At 42.7% G+C, this 16,564-nt stretch overlaps 1 protein-coding gene across 9 annotated transcripts in view; it reads left to right on the top strand.

Moving 5' to 3' along the window:
* The window catches only part of LOC115568823 (teneurin-3), a 157,306-nt gene that overhangs the window by 126,453 nt on the left and 14,289 nt on the right, over positions 1–16,564 (top strand). For 7 of the 9 annotated variants that reach the window (XM_030396460.1, XM_030396465.1, XM_030396463.1 and 4 more), the window contains 3 exons: positions 8,739–8,988; positions 11,058–11,078; positions 14,865–15,097. In XM_030396460.1, coding sequence (XP_030252320.1) covers positions 8,739–8,988; positions 11,058–11,078; positions 14,865–15,097 — 504 coding nt within the window. The remainder of the gene's footprint in view (positions 1–8,738; positions 8,989–11,057; positions 11,079–14,864; positions 15,098–16,564) is intronic. The other 2 variants (XM_030396464.1, XM_030396461.1) reach the window with 1 other exon arrangement.

The following is a 16,564-nucleotide window of genomic DNA, read 5'->3' as shown; positions in this document are numbered from 1 at the left end:
TTCGCTCGTTCATAACAGGAGAGCTTTTCATTTTGAGCCCAGACATGTTGTTGAATGACGTCGTACTGCCAACTGGACTTGGAGAGCAGGACGATGAATCTAAAGAAAAATGGAGGGGAAATGGTTCTAATAATCACCTGCACCACAAGCGGTTTCCACTCTGCAGGATTTCCTCTGTTCCACCGGCTCCTAACAGGAAATGCTACAGCCTGAACAACAAATGCATGTGAGAAAGTGGTAATTATACCTGAGGTAATGGTTTTCCTGGTTGTAGCCAGATTATGGTGTCTTTTGAGCCGCACAGTGTGAGGACTTTGTTTGATGTTTCCGACAGTGATAGCATCACTGCAGAGAAGCCTGGCATGGTTTTGATTGATTTTCCTTTTGATTCAACTTTATTTCCATTACTCGGGGAGAGAAAAACATGAAGCAGCGCAAATGTTCCTGCTGATATTATTTCTCGATGTGGACAAGTTGTTCTGTACTTTCTTTGAGTCTCTGTACAGTCATATAACAGGTTCAGTATGTTTGGAGTATGTGTGTTCAGGGTTCAGTGCGGTGTGTTTCTATGCAGACTGAAATGTCCTGAAATACCGTCTTGTTAAAATCTTCCCTCTCCCGTCTCACCATCAGGTTAAAAATGAGTTTTTAGAGGTCACTGTGCTGAAAGAAACTATAAAACATATTTCATGCCTCAGAGGAAGATAAACGTTTAAACATAACGTTTCATTTAAATGTAGAGATAGATCAAGACAGTGCAAATTTATCAACTCTCCCTTCTTGGTGGAGCAGAATCTCATTTTAAGATGAAATGTTCCTTTATGTTCCTTCAGGAGCAGGCAATATGACCTGGCATTAACATCCCTGCACAACATCTAGCATTACTCAGTACGCCTTTGCACTAGCTTCCTCTCTTCACAGTTGTATGCTACGCCTACACTCACTCACTCAGAGGTTGTGCCGTTCACCTAACAGGTAGGAGTATCGCCCTTTTTTTATTTGCTCCCTGATGCCGTGCAGAAATAAAGCTGACATTAGGTCAGTTCCTCAGAAAGTAGCGAAATGTACAAATTTAGCTTTAAGTGAGCTTTTTATCGGGCAACCTGTTGGCCATCAGCAGCGTTTATCACTTAAGAGTGCACCGCTGTGAAGTTTCCAGGTATGACTTCGTCACTCATGCGTTTGGATTCTGCACACTCAATGGATAAATCACTTTAATACGTCCCCCTCCAGTCAAAATATGTTTTTCCTTCTTGTTCCTGCAGTTGAACGTTCGAGCTTCGCTGTGCAGAATGATGTGTGTGCAGAGTTTGAAACTACAAAGCTGTTTTCACATTCACTGCTGAAAGTCGGAACGTTTCTGTGTTTAGTGAGAAAACTGATTTTAACGAGGGGCGCCCACGAGATCTGCGACATCACACACAGTTTGGAAGCCAATCCTGGTCCAACATCAGGAAACACAAGTGTGCTGTGGGAACCTGTAGCCTCCAGTTGTGTCCAGCAGTCAAACTATTTACATTTTTATATATTCTGGAATTCGAAGTGATGGAGAAACCATGTCAGACACACACAGGAGCAGTTTGTATGACCTCATGCATGAGAAGAGGATCTTATACTGCATTTAATTTCCCTCAAGGGCGATGCTCAAAGCTCCTAAATGACACATCCTATCATTATAAAATGTGACGTCTTTATTAGAAATGGAACGATAAAAGATCTTTATCCAGATCACAATAAAAAACAGTCATTTTCATTATCAGGATAAATGTTAATCCAGAATGTCCTCGTATGAAAGATTTGACAGAGCTGTCTAGCTCGCTGACGTATAGGCCTATATTGCTTTTCTGATTTATTTTGTAAACCTGTCCAAAGTAAAGCTATCAGGGAGATGAGGTCACCATTATTTAATTATCTGTTCTAGATAAAAAGATGTGATCCTCGTGTTCAAAGTGGTTTCAGTACATTTTAGCGCAATTTTTCGTTTTTATTTTAAAGTTTTCCGAGTATTTTTCAGGATTATTGCCGTAATATTGCGATTCTCAAGGATAATCATGACATTAAACTTTCATACGGTCCCCTGACTCGTCTTCAGCGCTACAGTGTGTGAATAAATAGTTGCAGTTTAAAAGGCAGCACCAGAAGGTCCGGTGAGGTTCTGCAGGTTAATGAGGTCCACACGGTTTAACAGCACACCATTAAAGTGTTTGTACAGCTAATTGTGCGTGAAAACAGACTGTTGCCTTTAAATGGATTCATGGTGCTGATATTGAATTCTAAGAGCCGTATATCCTCTTAATATCTCACGGCTTCATGAACACATGGGAGGAATGTGAGCATCCCTAGCTTGACCAATCACGAGTGTTGTGGTCTCTGCGGTGTCTCCACAGCTCGGATGTGTAGTAACATTTATGAGGAGGTTTACATGAGCTCTGGCTCGGCCTCCTTACATGTCCTCTGCAACATCCTGACACTAAAGTATAAATCTGACTTTAGCCTCTGTCTCTCTGGCCCGGTCCACCGAGCTTTGAAGCAAAAACCCTCAGAGGTTATTTCTGTTACCAGATATTTTGGCAGCCAGAGGAGATCTTTTTTAAAGGAAGAAAGCTTGTGTAACTTTTTTTTGAAAATAGTCTTTTGTAGGATCTTACATGCACACCTACAATTGGCAACGGGCGACGCTATTCATCCCACAGCGCTCAGCGAGCCTCCGTGCCATACATGTGCTCTGCATGTATAACAGCCTCCTCACATCTCAGTGATTGCACAAACTGTGTTTTTGTCGGATGCGGTTGTGGAAAACATGTCACGGAACCGGTTTATGAAACTGAGTCTTCCTTTACTTTCTTCAAACCTTGATGCTACTTTGTTGAACATTAAAAGAACAGACACTGGGGCCCATTGCCGTACCCAATCTGTCAAGCCATCCAGAACGTGAAGTTTGTGAAGTGTGCAAGAGAACACTGAAATGTGCCTCTAGCTTGACTGCTGCCGGTGCGGTGCGTTTCATCCCACCTGTCTCAAAGTATAGCACACCCATTTCCAAAGCCTTCACTGTGGCGGCATCACAGTTGGAGTTGTGCTCGTCGCGAGATGCGCTTGTGATCAACAGATAGGTGCAGCACGTGTGATATGCTAATGTATGCTGCATCCTTTATTAGGCTGAGCTGTGGTTCGTGCTCGGATTTATCAGAAAATTGGATGTTACTGTGCATGAAGAATCATCCTGTGCACGGTTGTTCTTGTACGTGGAAGCAGTGATGACAGAAATAAAACAACAAGCAGATGGTGTCGAGTTTTTTTCAGATGCAGTAAATGCTGCAGCCTCCCTCAAGGCTTCTTCACACTTCTCACTTGTCGTATTACAGCGCTGCCCCGAAAATGAATTGCAAAGTCTGACAAAATTTGGAAGATTCAAAAATAGTTTAGCAAACTTCTGTTGTTCTGTGTCATTTGCCCTGGTCTGACGGCAGCTTAATCAATTTGCCAAAAGGGTTTCAAGCCTCAATCCTATTAGCTCAGCCCGAAGACGGTGAAATGTTTTTTTGTTAGCGACGTCGGTATGCTAGTTTAAAGCTCGGTTCGTAACACAAGCATCATAACATCATATCTGTAATCCTATCCCTCACGCAGAGTGGAAGAAGTACTCAGATGTCGTACTTCAGTAAAAGAATTAGGATCAGAATAAACTTAAAGCACAAAAAGATGAAGTACGCATCGTGCAGAGCGGCACGTTTCAGATTCATGTGTGTTGTTTTATCGCACTGTTACTATCAAGGCATTAATGTGTTCACATGTTTAATGTTTAAACTTGGAAATTTGGTTTAACTGCTTCTTGTGGTTTTATCTGCTGGGTAGCTTGTGAATGACCCATCAGGAATAAATAATGTTTCATCTTAATCTATAATATTTATTCAATAGATGAATGAAATGTAAATGAAATGTAGTGAAGTAAAAAAGTAGAATATTAGCCTCTGAATCATTGTGGAGTAGAAGTAGCAGAACATGGAAATACCTCACAATTGTAGTTAAGTACCGCAGAGTAAATGTCCCGGCTTCCCTCCCACCGCTGCTGACACACACAGTTTTACCAGAGAACCTGCGTCGAGGCGAATTGTTTTATCCTCTTGCGTTTTCTCAATCCAAACTGAATTATTCAGCCTTGCATTCAGCCACTTTTGACATTTGAGATTTATGGCCCACGTGGGTTTTTGGGCAGGGAATGCAGTTCGATATCCTCGGTCGGCATGAAGATGAATCCAAATATCACTGTTTGCCTTCATTGCTGCTGCAGTATTGATTCTTTAATGCTGTAAACCTTGACTAATGTCCTCACCCGACATGTTAGCGAGCGGCGGTCCTTCTGCAGCCGCACAGCAGTTTAACTCCAGAAATTTGCTATCACTCCACGTTTTGACTCCCGCTCCATTTTTTGCACCACTTCCAACATCTGAGGACTTTTTCTCTCATCGTTTGTGGCAAAAGACCCAAGCAAGAGCGGTATCTCTCTCTCAGCCTCCACTCCGGAGCCTGTCAAGCTAGATAAGGCAAATTGCTGGTGTCTGTGCTTTGGCTGTGTCTTCCTGCCACTCCTTTCTTCATTACAAGGGGGGATGTGTCTTCCCCTAAATCTGAAGTGCGTCTCTATCGAGGGCAACATAGCTGATTCTTATTGGACACGGCCAGAGTTCAGAATCTCGGAGTGTACTTACAGAACAGCTCACGCACACATGGAACATTTTGAAGCACTGAGAGGTTTCCTGCCCACTCTTAGCCTCTATCATAGTGAATCAGTGGGAGCCTGTGGTATCTTAGAGAATGACACAGTGCAGAGGAGAACAAAGAAGGACAGCGTGCAATTAAGACCCTCCGCCGCTCCTCCCTCACCGATCTCTGTACTGTCTCTGTGTCACCAAGGTGACATTGCTCAGGGCACTCGGGTTTTTTTTATCAGGTATGGAGGCTCGGCCTCGAGTTTGTACCATTAATCATCACGGACGCTCCGAAGTTGCCAATGAAGTCTACTTTTTTGTACTTCTGTACATGTCTAAAATTAGCCTTTATCGAACAAATGATGGAGTAAGTCTAAGGAATCAATTGAAATAACAGTCATCAATTAGTGAATATGTGTATTCAGAGGAGGAGGAAAGTGGCCTTGCAGAATTTGGGCGATGTTTAAAGAGGAATTTCAGGTCTATATACAGCAGAATGTAGGCAGCGTGTGTGAATAAAGCAGAACAACAGCGATTTTCTCCCCTTGCTCAAATATTTCTGTGCTGACTCACATTTCTTCTTCCTCCTCTGCTTTATTTTCCATGATAGAAAATGGCCTTCATGTTCGATCCACATCTCCACACTCACAATTACTATCATTTTTTGGATGGTTTTCAATATCCTCTTGGCAAATTCTGTGTTACTGCCAGAGTCTAACTGCGTCTGAGTGTTTAATAATGTGCTAAAAGCTGCGTGACATGCAGTTACATTACATTACGGGGCTTGCTAGATGGAGCAGCGTCTGAGTGATCCCGGAGCAAAAGAGACAACAGCTCCTCAGACTTTCTGAAAAAAAAAAAAAGCCTTTTCCCGCTAGGCCAAGCAAAAAACTGTGATTTTTTTTTCTCCCCCTCTTTCACCGACGTCTACCCAGAAACTCCAGCACGCCTCCACACGTTCGTTTGCTAATCAATGGGCAGACACATCCCTAATGGTTGATCCACTCAGCTGCTGTATTTTTACTTTGACTTGAAATCTCCTCTGCAAAATCTGTCGAGGGAGCGCCGCTTGTTTCAAACTGTGAGGAAAAACAAAACTTGGCCAGATTGTGTAAATTTCCCTTCAGCTTGTCTCACATAAGGTTAGCTGTATCTTATTTGCGAGAAGAAAGTGTTGCTTACAGTTTCATAAATGTCCTCGGCTTTGACTCAGACAGGGTAAAAGTAGAAAATATGATATGTTGAGTGTCTCCAAAGTCATTTTAGTCCACACTCTGTAGGAGTCCCTCCTGTTCAGCCCGCGGCCTTGGATAGTCGGAAGCCAAATTCCCATCAGTGCAGCTCTCCAGCTGAGACGTCACAAGCTTGATCCTCGCAACAATCATCAGCCGTAATGTGTCATGACCAAGTGTCCTTGAGGGAAGAAAGCTGAACCTTAATCTGCCCACTCACTTTTAAGTCGAACCAGTTGAAGTTGTGTGTGTGAGAGAATAAAAGTAAAAAAGTATAGTGTCCATACTGAGTGTGCCTCGGTGATCACGGGGGGGCAGCTGATGATTAATTATTGTACTTAATCCCTTCCATTACGCTGTCTAATAGCCTATGGTAAGACTTGTGTGTACAGTAAACTATGATGGAAGTGTAAATAGAGCAGACCGCGGCGCTGTGCCAAAATGACCTCAGCATTAAATGTGTTTTCTCTTTTTTTTTTTTTTTGAAAGCTGAACGTCAGCCAAACTGTGAGACTGCCGTACTGCTGCAACTGATCCATGTCCTGCACACTGCATTAGGCTCCGGGATATTACAAGCGTCTCTGTCATTCCGCAGAATGCTAAGGAGCTATTACACAAACAGACATTGAAATTCCGGGCAGATTACAAAGCTTATTTGTTATTTGTAGCTATGTTCCTGCGTGCAGCGTCAACCTTTCGGCTCAGCGAGAGCTCTCATCACGCCGTGTGTTTCATTCAGTGAGCAGACGCATGGATCACAGTTCAATTAGAGTCCCAAGGTCGCGCGTTTGGTGGCGTCACGCATAAAGCCGTCCCCCGGACCTATTTGTCTTTGTTAGAGGCTCATGTGTAATGCTCTCGGAAACAAAAGACGGATTGGTCAGATCGTCCTGTCACGAGTCTCGCCGGACCGTGCCTTCATTTGAATTTGCCCTTCAATCAATTAAATCAATGAAAGGAACTAATCAGAGAAGGGACACGCAGCATGGCGGCACGCTCGATTTCACATACATCGAGGGTTCCGATAGCTTACGGGATAACACTGCGAGAGAACGGCATTATGTGGCCATTCAGCAGTGCCATAGATTCACTAATTAGGACAGAGGCGGTGTGAATTCAAACAAGTTGCTTGATGTGAATAATTAAGGGCTTCCAGCATGCACTTCTTCCCTTTGATGTGTTTTTTTCCCCTTTGAAGAGAGTCCCACTATATCAGAACCTCCCCCCTCCCCAAAAAAAGCCAGTTATATCTGCTTCTTGTTAAATTATTAATCTGTAGTGACTCACCAAATTTGGCGAGTCGTCCCTGAAAATGTATGCACCGTTGTCGGAGGTACGCTGCCATGTATTTATGTTTAGCACCTCGGTGTGACTCGGGGAGACGCGGCTCCGTGTCAGGTTGAAAGGACATTATTTTACATAAAATTTATTTTAGAGCTTTGAGCAAAGTTTCCTGTGAAGCGGATCTATAATAACAAAACAAAGGACTCAAGTATTGGACGGCACATCCGCTGGACCGACGGTCAGCTTGTTGCCTGCGTGAACGAGAACTGCTGCATTTAAATCAGATCTTTATCTTATCTTCGCTCACAATAACAAACACAACTAATTCAAATCATTTCCTAACTTTTATTCAAAATGTATTTCGGTCCTGATGGAAACCTTTCACACCGCTAAACTATAATTGACTTGCTGATAGAAAAAGATCCATTTGTCAGTTGTTATAAACAGTTAGTGTGCGTTGATCCACAGGAATGTAATTATCTTACTTTTACCTCCATTTCCAAGTTTGTGAAATGACTCAGAGTCGGCTACAGCGAGCTTCATGGTACTGAGAACTAAAGCGACCTAAATCCCTCAATATATTCTGGTTATTAAGATATATAATGTCTATACATTCAGATTTAGATTTAGATAAATGCTTGAAAGTAGATTTAACATTTTTGGGAAATACTATATTAACTTTCTTGCCCTGAGATGATGAGATGTTTAGCTTAGCTTAGCGGTGGAAGGAACAGTAACTAAAACCACAACTTGTTTGCACAAAAATGAAACAAGTGAAAGGAAACTTTAGTTCGGTACACTTAATTTTGAACTTTGAGTCGGGCGAGGTGTTTCCTCTTCCTCCTGGTCCGCACCAAGCCAAGCTAATCACCGCTTAGCTCCGACTCTGTATTTAAAGATTTAATTTGGAGTTTCTGAGGTGAGGTTGTTTGCGGCACTTCATGCAGAGTCGGTGTATTACCGACAGGAGATGGTGGTTGGGACAAATCCAGTTTGGAGAAATAGACCAGGACAGAAGCTGAGCTGCACTCTGAGTAGAAGCAGCAAAATGCATTTTAGCCCAAAAGAAAAAATGCATATCAGTTGAGATGTTGGTCTATATTTAGAATATCTTCACCACTTAACCTTGCTGCCAGACAGCCTTTAATGATGGGGACCTGACGCTGCTCTGTTCAAAGCCAGACTCCTTTAAGAAAAACAGCTATTTTCCCTGGCAGACGACAGAAGATGCTCGTCTACGGCTGCCGAGACTTTTACACGTTAGTTGGGATCCAAACTAAACTTACTACAGAAGAAATGTGATTTAAGACCTTCGCTTTTTTGTTCCTCTGTTGGTTTTTCTTCACAATGCTAAACACTGTTTTTGTAAATTGAATGAATGCATTTTCCTTTTCTCATAAAACAGATGTATGATGACTTCCTGCTTAAATAATGAGACACGGTATTTTGCCATTAGTGACAAACACTAATTATGTTTTCACACTCACAAATAACTGCTTGCTTTGTTTCGCAGGCATTCTCTACAAAGGCAGCGGGGAGAACCAGTTCATCTCTCTCCAGCCTCCTGTGATCTCGACTGTCATGGGCAACGGGCGGCGCAGAAGCATCTCGTGTCCCAGCTGTAACGGGCAGGCCCAAGGCAACAAGCTGTTGGCGCCGGTGGCTCTGGCGTGGGGCATCGACGGAAGTCTGTACGTGGGAGATTTCAACTACATCCGACGTATCTACCCCTCTGGGAATGTCACCAGCATCATGGAGCTCAGGTGAGATCAAGGCCTCTCTTTGGACATTTGTTAAGAGCTTGTCACAACTAGTATGTTTGCTGATTTAAAAAGGAAGCTGGATTTATTGTGCAACCTGTTGACTCTTTACCTCTGTTTCCTTTCCAATGTTTGTGTGTTAACCTTTAGATAAAGATATTTAATTGTTGTGTTTTGTGTTTTAAATGTATCATATTGATGTTTTTACAACAAGAACAGATAAAAACACACAACAAACTGTAGATGACCCCGAAAAAAACACGGCAGTTACAGATTTTGTTCCACTTTACATCCCTGCATGGAGTCCTCCGTGTGAGGAGGGAGGCTGAGATGGCGTGGTGGACAGACTTGCAGTCACACACGTCTTTCCTCTGCCCATAGAAATTTGAAATCTTTTCCCTATCCATCTCCATAATTAGGAAAGACATCCTGTCTTCGGCGTGTAATTGGGATGATTTACGCCCTCATGCCAAGTTGGCTTCTCACAGCAATGACTCTGATTCGGCCAGTTGGCTTATTTCATAGTGGCAGATGTTGATTAAATGTACATTGGGCCATCATCTTTCATGAGACACATACATGGCAAACATATGAAAACTGCCTTGAAAGGACAATAGGGCGACACACTTGTTGTGCGTCGCGTGGCTTGTTACTCAGCATTAAGATTACCGGGGTGGATGCTGACCAACAGTCTGAGAGAGAAGGTGATTTAAACATCACTCTCTACCTCACAAACCTGCCAATTAGGATTGCGAATAAATATTTAAATTGGCGATTATGCTGTTAATTATTTTCCTGATTAATTGAAAACATTTCTGATCTATAAAATGTCAGAAAATTGTTTTCCAAAGCCCAACATGAAGTCCTAAGACTGAGATATTTAGTTTGCTGTCACGGAGGAGTAAAAAGCTGGAATCAGCTTAGAAGAGGACTCAAACTGATTAAAATGAAAAAAGTTGTTTATTCGTTTAATCAGTTAATTATTGCTCCTCTCCTACCGATGTACCTGCGCGCTGATCATCCTCTGCAGGCAGTTCTCCTGGGGGACGGTGTGCAGCCGTATGAATGGGAGGCAGCGTGCTGCTGGAAAGGAGCTCGCATGCTCAGCAACGCTTCCCAAGATAAATAATGGTTTAAGAAATGGTTCATGTCTCCAAGCAACTGTTTTACTCTGTTTACAAGGAGGGAAGCACAAAACACTACTATAAAAGCTTGCATTAGCCAAATTAAGTTTCATCTGACATAAAAGGAAACGCTAAGGAACGCTGCAGTTTGCATCAGATGGTAGTTGCAGTGCAGATTTAGACCAAAACGCTCCAAATGATCTGCCGTAACTTCATTTCTGGCTGAAAATTGCTTATTTTGTATCTGATATTAGTTTCCTGCAAACAATCAGAGACTAAAGTGGTTGCAGTTTTTGGTATGTATGATGAATGGCTGTTATATAAAAGTCCAAATGCTTCATTTGAGATTCCCTGGACCTCTCTCAAGCTCTGTTAGCATACAGTCTGTGTTTAGATTCTGGCTTCAGTGGCCAATATAACAAGTGGCAGAATCAATATTTCAGTATGAGCGGTCAAATTGAGAGAAACAATGGTAATGCAGGACGGGGCTGTATGCAGATAGCAGTACACTCTCTCCTCTCTGTGGGTTGTGTCTCTCGGCCACAGTCCCGCTTCTCGTCTTTCTGCCAAACTGATCGTCATTGCCTGCGACTTCCTCCAGCGGCTGTGTTGATTCTTCAAGGGGATACTTTGACTTTCTGAGATTTAGCTGTTTGTTTTTCCTCACTGGAAACTGTAAGAAGGAGGGGGGCGGGGGGGGGAAAGGCAGTGCATTTTTTTTGGCCAGACTTTGAGTCCTTGTCAGCAATTACTCCTCGTGGTTTCAATGAGGAATAAGAAGGCTTTTAGTTAAAGAAACAAGTCGAGGCAGTAAGTCATTTTTATGAAAAGAAAGCTGTCTAATAACAACCTTGAAACGAAGAGTAAGAGTATCCTTTTGAGAATTACAAATTTCATTGTCTTTGTTCCTTCTCCCTCTTTTCCTGCTTCCTCTGTTCCCTGTCATAGAAACAAAGACTTTAGACACAGGTAGGTGTGTTATCTGAGTGCACGTGATTTAGTATTCCTCGTACATCCCCATCTGTATCATCCTCTCCTTTTTAAGCATATGAATAACTCTTTCTCTTACGGTCGCCTTTAGCATCAGTGATTACCATGTGTAATTATAACAAACCAATTATAGCTTGATTACATCTAAACAAGAGGAGGAGTGAAGACGAGAGTCCGTCAGAATCAGCGCGACGCGGCTTCAACGCACACTGCAACACTTAAAAAGTATTTCTCTGTATAAATCTGAAAAAAACAAGTCATGTAAATATATATATCAGCACTGACAGTACGTACGGAGAGCAATGCAGTCCACTACAACGCCGCTGCAACAAACAGTGCCAGCCTAAATCTTATAATTACATTTATAGTGTTGGTGGCAGATGCTCTTATCCACAGGGGCTTACACAACTGCTTTGTATTCATGATTAAGACTACAGCATCAGATCAACTGAGGATGCACATTGGCGGCAATTAGGTTGTGCCAGTGATTAACTGGACCGCAGCCGCCAGAGGTGCTACACCGTGTAAACTGGAGTAACTCTGTTCAGACGGCTGTCGAGGTGTCGTCGCTGCTGCGGCGGAGGGATTATGTGATATGGAAATGCGAATTTGAAATCGAAACCCGCGACTATTCAATTGGCGGCCTGTGGGTTGAACACGGCCCTTTAACGACCTCAGCGTGGCCCTTTGATCGTTTCATTACGGGGGTGATTAGCCCGTCCGTTTGTGATGTCTGAAGTTAAGCACAAAAAAGCTCTTATTTCATTACAGTTTTAATCCAGGCGGTTTAAACAGAGGGGAATTCAGGGGAGTCAGATTTAATAAAAAGAACGTGTTAAACGCAACTTTGTGTTTATTAAAAATACACCTATCCTCTAAGATTAAAATGCATTATCCTTCTGTGGATAATTAAATGCATTGTTTTATAACGTTTGTTAAACTCGCCCTTCTGAGAAGTAATAACCGGCCTGACTCTCCTGGAAGCTGCAGCAGCTCCTTCGTTGTTCGACTACATGATATGTCGTCTCCTGCTCATCTGATTCTCGCAGCATCAGATGCAGTACAGTTTTGATCGATGCTTGTATCTGAAAATGTCTTTGTAAGCTCCACACGACCACCAGAGAAGATAAATAAAGCTGTCCAGAGCAGTGGAGCGCAACATGACTCGAAATCTGTCACCAGAATAAACTTTGTAGTTTTGATTTTTCCTCTAAAGAGAGGTGACCGCAGCTGACCACTGTCGCTCCACGTGACTCACTGGATGTCTCCTTTTAGTTTTGTTTTTTCAGAAATTGACTGTTTTTTGGTCCTGACCAAAGGAAACAAGCGACAGGTGAACACAGAACCACTCTGAAGAGAACTAAATCTGGTCCTGATGCATAATTCAGCAGAACCTGGTGACATGCGTCTTTGGGCTTCAGCAGATGAAAGAGCACGGGACTCGTTCCAAGATGTTTATTCAGCTGTTTCTTTTAAACCTGTGTTACAACAGCTACAGCTGTAACCAACAATTATTTTCATTATTGATCAATCTACCAGTATTTTTTTATGATTATCTGATTAATCCTTTAATCTTTTACCAAAGCCTCTTTGATTATTATCAGACTTGACAAAGAAAAACAGCAAATATTAACATTTAAGAAGCTGCAACCTTCTGCAAGCCTGCTTCCCAACAACACTTGTACAATCTGATCAGCTTGCTTGGCGCGCAGGTCAGTACGACACCGTGTTTAGACTCGTGAGCTGTGCACATTGACCCGTCTCCGAGTCATGACAACCTCCTCTGTGTAGGTTCGCAGAAGCATAATTCCAGCTAGACAGAGAAGCAGATTGCAGAGAGATTGCTACAGGGTTCGGTTTAAACTGGGGCCCGACTGTAGTCAGACGATATTCCATTCCTGGCGAGCTACACGAAGGCCAGCAACAAGGTGTTGAATTTAAAGTGAGCTGCTACATGAGGCCAGTGAAGGGAGCAGAGATGCAGATTGACATGCCAAGCTTGAGCAGGTTGTTACTATGCCTGCACAACAAGCGGGACACTGTGAAAGTCCAATGAGGACGTGACTGGCACCTGGTTCTCAACTCGGGGCGATGGAGTGATGGAACCTTCGAGGTGTAGGCTAATCACAGATGCATGAAACTAAAACAAGCCACAGTCAACATTTGATCTGGTGATCAAATCAGATGTGGTCTGGTTCTGATTAAGTCCGTAGTTTGAGGTGGTATTCTATCGCTAAGTGGTAACCAAAATACTCAAAAGAAGACGACATAATAACGTCTTAAAACTAAACATCCGTCTTAACTTCAGACTCCACAAATGTACCTTTACTGCGGGGCTGTTATATTGGACTGCATAATGTCATACAGGTGTTTCATTTACTGTGTCCAGCCCTCTGACGGGTGACCGTAACAGAAAGGGTTTCTAATGTACGTCCTGCTGAATTCTTTATAGGAAGTTGATAGCGGCAACCTATTTTGGCCATTTACTTTGACTCATAATAGCTGTCAGATTTTATGGCTCCATCTTCATCATTTCACAAAGATGTTTCATTGCCACATTTATTTCGCCGTCACATTATCCCACTTCTAAAGCCAACCAGTATTGACTGAGGTACCATTAAGCTGGAGTACAAGCAGAGAAGCCATGTTTACGACTGCACTGTAAAGCGCGCTATTTTTCATGTTAACTGCCTCTGTTTTTAGCTCTTTAATGATGCTTAAGCACCCGCTATGTATCAACTCTGCATTAATAGAAGAGGTCAACAGTTTTTTGGTAATTCTGTTTGTTTGAAAGTCACATAAAATGATTTAATTTCTTTTAAATCTAAAATCAGCCAGCGGTGTGCTGTTGAATCTTTTGATTCCTAATCTTTGACACACTCGCTCACTGATTTGGGGTCAGATCCATTATGAGACAGAATGCAAATAGGCAGAACTAGAGGCAGTGCCATTAGCTGTTGCACTTTGTTAACGTAAGCCAGTCATTTTTCTGTAATTCCCAAAGGCTTTTCGCCACAGGGGAGTGATAACAGACGAAGTGATCTGGCTCGCAATTTGTCGTCTCTGCTTTGTAAACCGGAGCCCACTGCTGCGGTATCCTGTTCACTTCTGTTTGACTTCCATCGTTTCATCCCTCTCTCTTTCACGTTGTCTTTTATTTTTCATTCACAAAGGCTCTTCAACAACATTATGTCACTCCACTGTTCATTAACCACATAAATGACGATGTTGGTGCTAATCTAAAAGTGATAATAAGGTTTATATAGTTTCACCAGAAGAGTGTGTTTTAGAAAATACCACGACAGCTTAAATGCTAATAACAAAACCTGATTGAACGTTGGCATTAACTTTCTGTCATTTCTTTTAAAGACATATAAACAAAAGTCTGAAGACGGCTCCTTTGTTACATTACGCTTGAAACAATGAATGAAGGACGAATTGAAACAATACACCTGCCTGTATTCCTTTCAGTGTTGTTTTTGTGTTTTTGTGTTTTCTGTCTTCAACATGTAACCTCTGGAGAGGCATAATGCACAAAAACACGCTGTAATATTCTTGATTCTGTTTTATTCAGAGGGAAAATTAGGCTAAATTTCATCAGAGGTCAGTTGAGGGTTTACAGTCCACAGATATTTAAGATTATTGCACGAGATTGCTTTGGTATAAATAAGCACCATTAGAGGACAATTTGACTGCACTGTAAGGAAAGAGCATCAAAAGAAAACTTCTGAGTGTCTGCAAACTAAGTTATTGTCTTGAACGCAGCAACAACCCGGCACACCGGTATTACCTGGCAACTGATCCAGTAAGCGGCCAGCTGTACGTGTCAGACACAAACTCCCGGAGGATCTACCGTCCAAAAACCTTAACCGGGACCAAGGACCTGCAGTCCAACGCAGAGGTGATGGCAGGAACAGGGGAACACTGTCTGCCATTTGATGAGAACCACTGCGGGGACGGAGGCAAAGCTCCAGAGGCCTCTCTCACCGGGCCCAAAGGTACGGTTTAAAACTAATGAAGATGTGGGAGTGAAATGAAGGGGCGGGACGCGGTGATGGGTTTCTCAGTCAGGAGTGGCAACTGCTAAATTTAAATTTATGTGTGCCACTGGGGTCGGTGCCAGCTGCTGGCTGACTGATTTTTAATGGATGAATGTTAGTTGTGGTTCATGTGTTGAAGTTAAAGTAAGCAGTGACTGTCAAATAAGAAAAACTGATCCTTTGGTGAATTAAGGCTGCGTAAAGCTGCTGTCTGAGAAAAAGATGTCGTTGTTTTAACCTCCAGAAATATAATGCATCATTTATTTTTTTGTCGGATATTCCACAAAATACTCGTGTTTGCTTGAAGAACTGTGATTTTTTTTTTTTCTCACAGCTCTTTTGAAATTCTGCAGGCCTTTTAAAGATTAAAGTAAAAACAACTCACAAGTCAGTGCCTCGTACGCACATCCAGTAGTCCATATTCAAATAGCACATGGCCATTCGTGCATGGATTGCTCACTTTTCCATAAATTCTTCTGGATGAAAAGGCCAAGATGAATTGTTTTGCGCTGGTTGTTGCCCACTCTGAATGCCAACTGCAATAGCACAGCTTCAGCTGGGTGATAAAGGCTTGAGTGAAGGCAATCTGAGGGAGCGACTCTAATGATGGAGTGGGTGGAAGCCGAGACCAGAGAAGAAACAGCAGATGGCTCCATTTTTTTTTCCCTCCCCTCAGACATTTGGTGAACTCTGCTCAAATGTGACACTTTTCATCTGTCTGAGAATCTCAGACTGTCAAATAGCCAGCTCCCAAGGATTCACCGTGGGCTCCCTGGGCTCGTCAATGTTTTAGCAGAAAGCAATCTTGTGCAGACCTAGCCACAGGTCAAACCAAACCACTCACCTTCCATAGAAGCTTTTAAAGACTTCATTGAAAAAGAAATCATACGCCGGAGGTAAGGCAGAAGTTAAAGCGCATTCAAAACATTTTAAATCCTCCCAAACTCTTTCGCTATACGTACATGTTCCCTGAGATCAGCGGGTCTCCGTCTCCTGAATTCAAGCCAAGACCACAGCACGCTGAAAGCCAACGTGGTGAATAAATATCAGTCTCCTTGCATGTGAGGTATGATTGAATTCCCATAGGTGCTGGTCTCTATTAAGCAGCACGGTGACACGGAGAGCAATGTGGCGGCTGCCGTGGTCCGTTAATGTATTTTTCCAGTTTGGGACAAATGGTTATTGCAACTCCACACTGGCTTGGCTGCAACTTACAACTCTGAGCTGACACTCAATCATTGAGACAATTTAGTCCACAGTTGTCACCATGGCAACTGCCTGTCTTTCACCCCTTTCATCTAAAATTGGCCGAAGCTGTCATTTCCGCTCCCTCGCTCATTCATTTCTCAAATGGTGTGCAGATTGTTGATGATTGCCGATGTCAAAAAAATCTCCCAAACGCGGCCCTCATTGACACCCCCACCT

The sequence above is a fragment of the Sparus aurata genome, chromosome 18 (assembly GCF_900880675.1).
Source record: "Sparus aurata chromosome 18, fSpaAur1.1, whole genome shotgun sequence".
Taxonomy (NCBI): domain Eukaryota; kingdom Metazoa; phylum Chordata; class Actinopteri; order Spariformes; family Sparidae; genus Sparus; species Sparus aurata.
Note: the sequence above shows the minus strand (reverse complement) of the source record. Positions and strands in the feature narration are given on the sequence as shown.